Source organism: Manis javanica, chromosome 8 (assembly GCF_040802235.1).
Source record: "Manis javanica isolate MJ-LG chromosome 8, MJ_LKY, whole genome shotgun sequence".
NCBI lineage: Eukaryota > Metazoa > Chordata > Mammalia > Pholidota > Manidae > Manis > Manis javanica.
This window is the reverse complement of record NC_133163.1, coordinates 106,630,515-106,644,064: the sequence shown is the minus strand read 5'-3', so window position 1 is coordinate 106,644,064 and position 13,550 is coordinate 106,630,515. Positions and strand designations below refer to the sequence as shown.

General features: G+C 34.8%; 1 protein-coding gene across 9 annotated transcripts in view; it reads right to left on the bottom strand.

The window, feature by feature from the left end:
* TCF12 (transcription factor 12) overlaps positions 1–13,550 on the bottom strand; it is a 440,339-nt gene that overhangs the window by 209,151 nt on the left and 217,638 nt on the right. For all 9 annotated transcript variants that reach the window (XM_037020957.2, XM_037020959.2, XM_037020962.2 and 6 more), the window contains one exon: positions 11,848–11,950. In XM_037020957.2, coding sequence (XP_036876852.2) covers positions 11,848–11,950 — 103 coding nt within the window. The remainder of the gene's footprint in view (positions 1–11,847; positions 11,951–13,550) is intronic.

Here is a 13,550-nt window from a genome sequence, read left to right as displayed (position 1 = left end):
CTATCATGTCTAAACACACACACACACACACACACACACACACACACACACACACACACACACACACACACACACACACACCCCAAGAGTAAAAATGCTCTTCTGCACTTATGTTCTTACTAGAGGACTGCATAATTTAATTTCCTTGAAATTCATTACCCTTTATGAAAGGAAAATAAAAAGCAGATGAAACTTCTTCAATGTGAGCATATTACATTCTCGTAAACCTCAGCAAAAATTTATAAATATTATCATATAGCAAATATAGCACTATATTTTCTCTTAAAATTTTTCAGATAGAATAGAGCCTTTAAGTTGAAGATGAATAGCATATCAAATCAGAAAATTTCTCAAATACAAAACCTTAAGCTCTAAATATGAAAAAATTTACATATATATTCTACGAACTTTAACAAATCTTGAGTTTATGTTTATCTTAGGCAACTATTCAAATACAAGCCTAGAAAATGTTATGTTTCCTGCATACACCCTTTGGGGAGATTCCCAAGATGGGCATGCAGACTCACATAAAGCAACAGTATATTTTACTGATGATTGTGCCATTCTCACACTGTCATCTCATCACTGATTCTTCTTAATGACTCTTGTCCACAGCAATTCTCTTAAGATTTTTCTCTGAAGAGTTGCCCCAATGCCACATCTCCACCTACTAGCTTAATTTTCACCTTCTCTCCTAATGTGGTAGTTCAACTTATTACAGATGTAATTTTATATTGCAATTTTGAGAAGCAGATTTTTAAAAAATTACAGATTATTCAATATTAAGGAAATAACAGGATTTCAGATAAAGGAGATCTGACATTTGCCTTAAAAACCATCTCCCAATATCATATTTAAACACAAAAACAACAGGAAAACAATTCATCTAATAAGTAACTTACCATTCTGTAGAGAGATAATTTAGCCCTGGAAATTTTAGAAATGATTCACCATCACTATAACCACCAATCACTATATCTGGATATTTAAAACACAATACACACAGAGAAAACAACATTGGTATATTCCACAGAATTTCACATATATGATTTATGACCTTTTCAACAAATTGACAGGGTTGCTATTGTTTAAACTATCTTTGTTCAATTATCTAGAGCAAGATTGGCAAACTACAGCCTGTAGAGCAAAATCCAGGCCACTAACTGTTATTATTTTGTAGCCCGCAAACTAATAGCTTTTTATACTTTTAACTGCTTATATAAATACCTACATAATATAAAAGATTTTGCCTCCTGGGCTGAAAACGATAAACTACTTACTATCTGGCTTTTTGCAAAAAAGTTTGCTACCCCCTGATTTTAGGGACCAGTGTAGAAAGTATGCAACAGAAATTATTAAAACTTTTAACTGTAAATAAACTAACTGATTTAATTTGCTGCAAAGTGTCCTTGTATTTTACTCCCATTTAATTGTCACTACCTAGAAATTTAATGTAATTTGAGGAGTCTGACAATCCTCCAGAGACATTCTCCAAGTGAAGAACAAGGACTTCACTTACATACTATGTAAGGATGACTGTCATGCACTTCACGACCATGCTGATCAGAAAACTCTTTTAAAAGGGAGGAATCATGTAAAAACTCAGACATATACATATATACAAACACACACACAGGCATCCTTGGGAGATATTGTAGGTTCAGTTCCAAACCACCACAATAAAGCACATGGTGCAATAAGGCGAGTTGTTTTATTTTTTGATTGAACTTGATTGAACTGAATTTTTTGGTTTCTCAGTGCCTACAGAAGTTACATTTACATTACTCTATACTCTGTTATACTCCATAGTCTGTTAATTGTGCAATAGCATTATGTCTAAAAAAAAAAACCAGCCAATGTACAAACTTTAATTAAGAAGTATTTTACTGCTAAAAAATGCTAACCCATCACTTATCTGAGTTTTCAGCGAGTCCGAATCTTTTTGCTAGTGGAGGGTCTTGCCTTCAGGTGATGGATGCTGATGGCTGAAGGCTGAGTTGGCTATGCAAGTTCTTAAAACAGGACAGCACTGAAGTTTGCCACATCAATTGTTTCACCAACAATTTCTCTGCAGCATGCGGTGATGTTTGGTAACATTTTACCCACAGCATAACTTCCTTTAAAATTAAAGTCAATCCCCTCAAACCCTGTCACTGCTGTTATCAACTGTTTATGCAGTATTCTCAATCCTCTTATGTAATTACATAATATTCTAAATAGTCATTTCAACAATCTTCACAGCATCATCAACAGGAGTAGATTCCATCGCAAGAAACCACTCCTGTAGCTCATCCATAAGAAGCAATTGTTAATTCAATCAAGTTTTCATGTGGTTGCAGCAATTCAGTCACATCTTCAGGCTCCACTTCTAATTTCAGTTCTCTTGCTATTTTCACCACATCTGCAGTTACTTCCTCCACTGAAGTCCTGAACTCCCCAAAGTCATCCATGAGGATTGGAACCAACTTCTTCCAAACTGCCGTTAATATTTTCACCTCTTCCCTTGAATCATGAATGGTCTTAATGGCATCTAGGATGGAGAATCCTTTCAAGAAGATTTTTGACTAATTTGCCCAGATCCATCAGAGGAATCATTATCTATGGCAGCTACATCCTTACAGAATGTTATTTCTTCAATAATAAGACTTGAAAGTCAAAATGACTCCTTGATCCATGGGCTATAGGGTGGGTACTGATTTAGCAGGCACGAAAACAACATTAATCTCATTGCCCATCTCCGTCAGAGCTCTTGGGTGACCACGTGCATTTTCAATGAGCAGGAATGTTTTGAAAGGAATCTTCTCTTCTGAGCAGTAGGTCTCAACAGTGGGTTTAAAATAGTCAGTAAACCATGTTATAAACAGAAGTGCTGCCATCCAGGTTTTGTTGTTCCATTTGTAGAGCATAGGCAGAGTAGATTTAGCATAATGCACAATGCTTAAGGGCCCTAGGATTTTCAGAATGGTCCGCGGTTAGTGAGTCCTGGAGACTTCAACTTAGAGTCTCCAGCTGCATTAGAGTCAGCCTGTCCTCTGAAGCTCTGAAGCCAGGCAGGCATTGACTTCTCTAGCTATGAAAGTCCTCGATGGCATCTTCTTCCAACAGAAGGCTGTTCTGTCTGCACTGAAAATCTGTTGTTTAGTGTAGTCACCTTTCTTAATTACCAGATCTTCTGGATAACATGTTGTAGCCTCTACATCAGCTCTTGCTGCTTCTCCTTGCAGTTTTGTATTATGGAGACAGCTTCTTTCCTTAAGCCTCATGAGCCAACCCCTGTCAGCTTCAAACCTTTCTTCTGTAGCTTCCTCACGGCTCTCAGCCTTCATAAAATTGAGGTGGAGTCCTATTGGGTGATACACTGGATTGGGCTTTGGTTTCAGAGAATGTTGTGGTTGTTTTGATCTTCTATCCAGACCACTGAACTTTCTCCTTATCAGCAATAAGGCTGTTTTGCTTTCTTATCATTTGTGTGTTTGCTGAGCAGCACTTTTACTTTCCTTCAAGAAGTTCCCCTTTCCATTCACAACCTGGCTAACTTTCTGGCGCCAGTGGCCTGGCTAGTTTTTCAGTCTCCGGCTTTCAACATGCCTTCCTCACTAAGTGTAATCATGTCTAGCTTTTGATTTAAGTGAGAGATGTGAGGCTCCTCCTTTCACCTGAACACGTAGAGGCCACTGTAGGGTTATTAATTGGCCTGATTTCAATATTGCTGTGTCTCAGGGAAGAGGGAGGCCTTAGGCAAAGGAGACAGATGTGAGAACGGCTGTTCTGTGGAGCAGTCAGAACACATATGACATTCATCCATTAAATTCACCATCCGTTTTATATGGGTAGAGTTTGTGGTGCCCCAAAACAATCTTCAAAGAGCACCGATCACGGATCACCATTAACAAATACAATAATGAATAGGTTGGAAAATTGTGAGAATTACCAAAATATGACACACAGACATGAGGTAAGCAAATGCTGTTCGAAAAATGGTGTTGATTAGACTTGGCCTGATACACACTTGCTACAAACCTTCAATTTGTAAAATGCAGTGTCTGCAAAGTGCAATAAAATGAGGTATGACTATAGATATAGATGTATCAGAAAGCCCTAAAATATAGGTGGGATGGTAAGTTCTACTGTTCATAAAAACCTGAAATCCCAAATAACAACTACACAAAATAAACTCAACTTTGAAGTCACAGAAAACATGAGTTATGAAAACCAAAAGCTGAATTTTGTAAGAATAAAAGAAACTGAGATGTGAAGGAGATTACAAAAATGGTCTGCTGATACTCAAAATAAGCAATAGTCTTTTGAGAGGCTTCCCTTAAAATGTGAAGCTTATTACGTAGTACAAAACCTATACAACTGAAGGGATCAGAATGCCATGAACACCCACAAACAAGAACATTTCTGCAATTTAAACCAAAGCAATTAAGGATATGCTTTCAAATTTTTAAAAATTCACTTTTATTTGGTGGCTAATTAAAATCTGCATAAACACTGACACTAACCACATTAATAGTAACTCTTCACTTGAAAGAGGTCACAGAGTTTCCAGGGTTTGGGAAAAAAGTTACACTTCTCCCTGCTTCCAGTCTTTATGACAGTCATAAATTTCTCAACATTCGCAATTGAGAACCACTGAGCTAGATAACCTGTATACATTCCAATTCATACATTCTGTGAGAATTTTGACAACGTAGGCAATGAAACACTCAGAAAACCTATAGCAAATGATAAAAGGTATCATTATGACTATAAGTAGCAAATCTAAAATGTTACCACAAAGAAGGCTTGATCTGATAGTGTTGCTTTAGGAGTTTTCTTAATCAAAACAGTGCCCCAAATTATCAACTATGTCTCATGGTATGGTTCTGAGATTGTACACAGGCAGGAGAACTATGAAATATACAAAAGTTCCTTAAAAATCTCATTCTTTGTTCTCTAGAAACCAATCAGGGAGAGTTCCTGTCATTCACCTCCACTAGAGGCATAAGTGAGAATATCTTTTTGTCCATGTTCACTTGGCTAGGATTAGATACAAACAATAGAAGATTCAAGGAAGAAACCATTTTTCAGACCTGTGCCCCTGATTCATTATAAAATTGTGCATATCAGTGAGGATTACTACTGATTACAGAGAATGTAAACACAAGTAGCGATGAGTAAGTAGACTGGGTAAGTAAACAAATAAAAATAAAGGTGGTCCTCCTCATGACTCCCTAGAGTTACGAGCTGGCAAGGTTGCAGAGTTAAGTGAATGTGTGACCTTGTAAAAATATTCACCAATGACAAGGTTAACTTAAAAAAATCCTTGTGGAATATCCTTTACAGATAGTGTGGCTATCTCAGGCCGGATCAATGGCATTGCTGGTCAATCCTTTGCTGAATATCCCACAATATAAAGCAAACACAAAAGAAATCCACTAAAATCTGAACATCATGCAACAGACTCAAAATATCATGCATTGAAAATGATGTTAAAGAACCATTTAATTAAACATAAAAGTCACTGGTAGATTAGGACCTAGCTTAGAGTCAGTTAATAACCAAAGAGGAAATCAACAAAGGAGGCAAAAGACTTTTCTTATTACCAATTCTCTGAAAAAAAAAAGACCACCAAAAAACTCAACAATTCATTCCTTGTTCACTCAAGACCTAGTGGATAATGTAAATTACTGTTCATATATTGCTAACTACTTTACAATTTTAGCTTTAGTTTTCAAAATAAAGCCTCAATCAAACTTCTTTTTCTATGTTCTGAAATTCTGGCATCTCTTTTAAGTAATTCTAAGAAATTTACTCCAAGATTAATTATTCTTGGATAAAAGGGACCTGAGTCTATATAGGAGTACCTCTGACTCTGGAACCTCTTTCAAAGGGAGGTGTTAGTACTAGTTTAGTCTCTCCCAGAATGAGTAGGAAAAAAGCCATTAGTTCATCTGTGGCTCCTAGGAATGGCTTTAGAAAAAGTGGCTATCAAAAGTCATTTAACTAGGAAATAGGCTGCTTTTCAGGCTGTGGAGGCGGTGTAGGAGCATGGAAAGAGATGTTGCCAACACAAGAGTATTATAAATAAAATGCATATTTGTATTGAAAGAAAAAAATTCCAAACAACTAAGGAATAAGGTATGCTGTAATATGGTCGCCAGAAAGAACAATTTAGAGCAATTTGGAAAAATCAGACTAAAAGATCTAGAAGTAGAGAGAAATAGGCAAGGACATTGCACCCCTATCCTTACCTACTTTTCAGATTTCCTCTCGGCCCAATTTGTTTCCTCAGTTTTATCTCATTCTCTAACCAAACACTTTGAGGGGAAAGAAGGAGAACTGATGACATTGTTTGGACCCCTGGATCTACTATACCTAAAATCAGTCTACTTCTAGCCATCTAGGATATGTGAGTCCATAAATACCAATTTTGAACACAGTTTAGATTGATTTCTGTTATTGGTAAGAGAAAGAGTCCTGAGTAATACACTGGATTAAATGCTACTTCACATAAAACTTTTCCTGATCACTTCTGGCTATGCTTTATCTTCATTTCTAGTGAGTTTCTGTAAAAATTTCTTCATATCCCTTACATTCTACCATATATAATTATTGAACTTACTTTCCATACCACACTAAAATAGACAGACTAGATTTTATTCACTTTTATATTCTGCCATACAATATATTTTCACATAGTTACAGGCAGAATAAAGAGATAAAGGGGTACATGATTGGGAATGAGAAAGGTATTCAATAATTCACAATGGTTAACAAGGGTCTAAGAGGAGAAAGAAAACATTTAAAAGCTATAATGTACAAAAAGGAGCAAAATGGACAAATGGTTGCACGCAAAAGGTTATAAAGAAAAAAAGGAGTGTAGTAGAAAGGGCTGTGAGCTAAATTAGAATCAAGAGGGTTGGGTCTATGTTTCCTAAAATTCACCCTTTCTTGAGACTTGGGGTTAATAAAACATTGGAGAAAGAAAGTCTCATCCATATGAAATACTGTCAAAACCAGATTCTAAATAAGCCATGTTGTTTTCCTGAAGCACAATTATAATCATTTTCATTATCTCATTTAATGAAGAAATTTCATGTACACCAAAGTTAGAGATCTTCTGAGGGTTGAGTTCTTTTGCAATATTCTGAAAATGATGATCCTACTTTTTTTGTAACTCTAAGAGACTTCTGGATTAATCATCAATTATAGTGCAGGCAGGATCAAGTATATAAAAGTTTTCTTTGAAATTTGGTTTTTTGATATCGAATATAGGAAAAAAGTGTACTTGGGTTTAAATTCCCCTATAAGCCTAATGAAACTTATTTAATTCATGATGAAATGAAAATAAAGCATAGTAACTGCTGCCAGAGCTTTGGGCCCTTTAAACTCTGAGATAGAGAAGGGTAGGGCTAGCACAAATAGACTCCAACAGCAATGAAAGTTTGGTTTGTTTATATGTAAATAAACAGAGGTTTAATAATAATGTACTTGAACAACTGGACCCAACTGGTTAAACTGGCTAAGATGCCTAAAATGAGTTATAAAAATATATATAGCAATAGTTAACACTGTTCTAGTTCACATTTCAGAGAACTTTCATGTATTATTTTTATTACCTGTATTATGTTCTATAATATGTAATAATTATATTATGATATATAGTATCTAATTATGTTCCCTTAAAACAACCTTCAAGCATTTCCCAGTATGTGCTCCATTGGAGACTAGTTCCTCAGAGGTTAAAGATGCTTTTTATAAAAAGGTTCCCATGTGTCATCTGAATCTAGGATGCAATGGGAAGAAAAAAGTTAAACAAGCTTTTTCCTCCCTTTCTTCCAGAGTCTTTAATATCCCTAATTACAATCTCAATTTCTAAGAGGACGATATGCAATGCTTTCAAAGTTATGTCTCTATGGAATCTTTTTTTCATGGCCATCTCTAAAAACCAGTGTCTATTTATTAGAGTTTAGGAAAATGCTAAGCTAGTAAAAACCTAGGAGCTTTATATACAAAGAACAAGTACCTTAGATGCCCAATGTGCATAATGGAAAGAACATTCTACTGGGAGTGAGGAGACATGGGTTCTACATTGTGTTGCCATTTATTGGCTCTGTGACCTAAGGAGAAAACACTTAATTTGCCTGTGCCTCAGTTTTATCATTTGCAAAACAGTAATTATAATTCTAGCTGCAGCCTTTTGGGGGGTTGAAAAAAAGATGAGATACATGAGATTAAAGAATTATAAAATTCTAGAGCTGCAGAAGACCTCTAAGACCACCTGCAAGTACCCTATCAGAAAGGTAATTTTCAGGACCTGGAGTAAAATCCAAATCTCCTAACTCTCAGCCTTGCATTTTTTCCTATATCATCACATGTTCCTTTTACTCTTTAGAAGATAAAATATCAACACAACTTCTCTAAAAGCAAAATAGGTCCCAAAAAAGAACACAATTGAAGGGCTCAGAAAAAAGAAAAACAGAAGATAATATCTCATCTTATTTCCTATAAACACATGCACTCAGACTAAAATAAATAAAACTTTTACATACATGGAGGGGTAGAATGATAAGAGTAGTTCATTCTATAACCATTTTGAATCAAAAGTAGGCAATTCTATGAAACAACTTGTTTCTGTCCATGGCCTACCATCATCAAAAATATATCTAATCAACAACAGATAAAGGAAAGCAAGTATTACTGAAATTAATAAAGAGACCAAGGGTGAAGAAAGACCAAAGCTGGAAGAGGCCAAAAATAAATAAGACTATTTAGAGATACTACTGTAATTCATTGCTACTGTCAAAGCTTTGGAGTTTCAGTATAATCAGAGTACAGAACTGTTTGATGCTAATTACTTAGTGATGTGCCAGAAGGATGTATTTATTTCACTTGAAACATAAGAAAACCCTTTTCTTCCATACTGACAAATCAACAGGATAATTCTGGAATTCATTAAAAAGAAATATTAACTGATCCAACATAATAGCTTTACTTCCTGTGTAAAACACTTCAAAATATCTAAATGAATATAGAAATGCATGTTTCTGTGGCAAATTGTTCATTACTGGATCATTATCAACCCTTGTTAGACAAAACTTATTTTTGCAATGTACAAAATCATTAAAGTGTTTGAGAGCTCTATTATGAAAGATAGTGGCATTTTATAATCCACCATTTCTTCAGGCAAATGTGCTTATGGCTAAACATAATATGAAAAATAACAACATTCCCTAAACATAAGATCCTCCCCCTTCATGGTGGTTTTACATGTTGACAGAAATGACGAAACACGTTAGTGCTTTCTTTCCTATTAGCTTTAAATGTTTCCAAGCATTTATCATTTACAGCACCATTCTGAAATAATACCTGTTGATGATCAGGTATCAACAGTTTCAAATGCTTCTAATTCTGCCATCACATATCAGTTGAACTTTAACAATGTAGATTTTTAACCTGAACTCCTTTGAACCATTAAATGGCTAGAAAAGTCAATCTATCCACTGTAACTCTAAAAAGTGCTATAAACCCACATATTTGGTATCTAACAGTTCAATTACTTCAACTCACATTAAGGGGGATTGCCTGTTGCTATACAGAACTACTCTACAATTTAAGAGATTCATTTCCAAAAGCAAGCTATTGTCATGCAGATTGCTTAGACTAAATTATTAGATACCTCATTTGATCATTTTTATTGAAAGGAAAAGGGAAGAAGTGTAGTAAATCAGATATAGCCAAAGACCAGTAAAATCCATTTGAACAACATCTGCCTAAGATTTTCAGGGTTATGTTCCCCGTTCTTATAGGCAAATTAACATTTTTTAAGATTAGGTAGTTAAAACTTTCAATGAAAATGTATAGCTGCACCTGATTAACTGTACAATGTAGTTCAGATGAACACAGATGTTTTCATTTGTACTGCGAAGGGATCAATCTACTTATAAATCTGAGTTTTTCATCTCAAGACTTATTTTAGATGCTGATTTTATACAGAGGGGATGGATGACTATTAAAAGTATTCTAATAATTATCTGTACACTGAAAAAATGAAAAAGCACATGCTCATAATTGTTCCAACCAAGAAAATGTTATGTCAAACTGAATTACAGAAATATTTTTATTCAACAACTGCTTGGAACAAGTGACTGACATGCATACTTCTTAGAATTCTTTAATTTCCACACTTACCCCCATAATTTTAAAAGTCACCTTGGCTCAAAACTGTGCTAATGATGCAATTCTACTGGGAGAAAGAGTCATTCCTATGAGCTAAGAGTAAAGCTTAGAACATAAATATAAAAAAGGGCAATTTCTGGTTTTTCACAATTCAGAGACATAGCTTCAATTAAGAAAGCTTAGTTTGATCTGAAATTACAAAAACATTGGCTACAGCTTGCACTACCACATTTACAATAAATGCTACTTGGGGAAAGGTATACTATGTAAGTAAATTATCTGGGGCATCACATCTATTTTACTTTGACAGTAAGCTCAATAGAAATTAAAAAGATAAATTAAGAAGTTTTCCCTGGCCAAATACAAAGATAATTATTTTGTTCTAAATTTAACTCTGACTTTTACCTATAATGATAATATATGAAATACCAGGACTTTCATTTGCATTTATGTTGAAACAAATTGTCATTTTAAACAAGTTTTATTGCTTATTAGATTTTTTACTCTATTATCTTAATGATTCTGGCTTTAAACTGGTAAATGCCTTAGGCAAAATCTACACTAGAATATTAGAGAATGTCTTTGTAACACTTTATAAAGGATAGGAAAATAAACTAAGAATGTGCAAAGCAAAACCATTTAAAAATGTATTGCAGACCACCAGGATTTTGGATTTGGGTAATCCACTTAGATTAGCACGGCTGTGTCTTACAAGGACAATTCTGAGATCACAATGTAGGTCAGCTCGTTAAAAGAGTAAGTAATGAAATCAATGTCAATTACACCAACCTTCCGTATTTACATGATGCCAACAATAACCAGTAAGACAGATTAAATAAAGCATTTGTAATGTGTTCAGCCCCAGAATAAGATAGAAGGAAAAAAAACGTCACAAAACAGATTCTTTTGACTCAGGTTCTGCAAAAAGGTAAATTTAGCATCACAAATAAAAAAAAGAGAAGCATCCAAACTAGGGGGAAAAAAAAGCTTGGGCTTATTTCAGATTGAACAGCTATACATTTTCATGTGAGAAAGAGGAAGGGGAGGTGGAGGGAAGGAGGGTGTTTTGCAGGGGGTAGGGCAGATATAGACAAGATACAGAAAATGGCTAACCTTAATAACCAGTTGTAAGTGGTAGGTAATAGCCCTCAAAGTACAATGTTAGTATTGCAGAACAAAATTAAAAATACCCAATATGAACCCAAGTGCTTAAAACAAATGCTGCAACATCGAATTGTACCAGTAAATTTTAATCAAATAGTGCTAAAAGAAAATACTGTGTGCAACATGAGTAAAATCTGCCTAAAATCACTGCTGTTATATTTTTAATTACCACATATATACAACTGTTAAGACAAACAGTAAATTGCAAATGTCTCTGAAATGCTTCTCTGCCCAGAAAGCAGAAAACATGTAATGTGTGATGTGATAAAGACACTGCTAAAACTGACAGTCAAAACACCAGTATTTCATTTTTTGGTATCAATGAAAATAATGCTCTAGGAGAAGGACCCACATTTCTCTTGTTCCTCAAACTGAGCGGAACATGGAAAGTCCCAATGACCCCAGAAACTCAAGAACTTTCTTCTAGATATTTATGTGTCCTTCATGGACAAGGAGATTAAAAATGCCTCTGACCAAAGAGGCTTTGTGAATCCTTCTTGCAGAGAATTACTAACTTACCCATCAGATTTGAGTTCATGAAAGGTGTTGGGGACAAGCCTTCATGGGCTCCTAATCGACTGTCATTCAAATGATCACTGTAATGAGGGCTGTCTGTAAAACCCTAGGAAAAAAAAAACCAGAGTATTAGAGAGATTATTTGTCAGTCCTGCTAACTGAGCATAATGACCCTTACCTAATTAATATACAGACTTACAAATGGTCATTCCTAACCAAGCTCCTTGTTTATTACTTGGAAAAACTAAACAGAAGTGCTCCTCTTATTCCTTCCTTAAAAGGTTTTAAAGTATTTTTAAAAAGTTTCTTTATTGATCTTAAAGAAAATTAGCCATACATCCAATCTCCGTTACCAAATCATCTACAATTTTTAGATCTAAAAGGGAAGTTCTACAAATCATTTTTTTAAAAGGTTGAACTAAGAAAATATATTTGAGTTGTAGTAAATAGGAAATACTCCATTCTCCACCTAGAAACCCTGCCAATAAAGGGTTAGGCAATTGAAAGTTTTACCTAAAATACTAAAAATAATCCACAACCAATATATTAGAAGTGAATTCTTTCCTAAATGGCAAACAAATATGTAGCAAAAAAGATCTGTTTATACCCCTTTTAATATTAGTATAACAGGATAGATTCCTACAGGAACTAAGCCATGTAAGAAGGAAGACACTTATTAAAAAGAGTTGATTTATTTCTGACTCTTAAGAGTCTGAAAAAACAAACTGTAAATACTATGAAAACAATAAAGCTGATGCTATTATTTCACAATAGCTAGTATTAATAAATTTCTCCTTATAACTTAAACATTTTTTTTAAAGCAAAGGAAGGAAAAAGATACCAAAGTTTACAAATAAAGTGTTACAAAAGTTCTGTGGGTTAAAAACTGTTCTGGTTCTCAGATTCTTATACACACTGAGTCATCATCTCTAAAATCATGTTGTTCTAAACAAGCCTTTGAACCCTACCTAATTAATTAAAACTGCAGGTGATACCTACCCTTCTGCCAACTTAAAACAATTTTAATAATTATCAGAAGAGCTTACAAAAGCCCAAACAAGAAAGAAAACTGCCCTGGCTCACAGAGACCAGAAATCACCCACAGTACCCTGGGACTACAAAAATCATCAATCACTGAACATTTATCATTACACAGACTGCAGGCTAACATTCAAGAAGACATTAATGGGGCTGAAACAGGCCTCACTATCTTTGCAGGCATGCTGTTAGTTCAACCAAAGGGCTAGGAATTGAGGGAAAAATAACTGTCAAATCGTTACAAGTGCTTATGGATTCATGCCACAACTCCTTCTGCTGTTCTGTTTTAAAACTGATCTTCTGGGAATGTTAACTCCCAAATGAATCTTTGTTTCATTTTAATCTACTTTAGAATCACTGATAAACATGTGATAGACATTCAAGGAAGAATCTTGGTGACATTTACAACTTGGTTATGACCACAAGGGTATCCTGTCATAGCCACATGCAGCAGAAGCTCTTTATGAAATAAAATGGCTCCTGGCTAAACTCACTCCTTGGAGTTTACTTTTGCTGCTTAAAACTTAACACTGCAAGTGCTAAAGTGACATCTCACATATACCTGGGTGCTTCTCTCTGCTACTCCATACTATCATTGTTAGGTATATATATATATATAGTCAATATGAGGCATTAAAATCTATAAAAGACTCACTGAAATATTTATC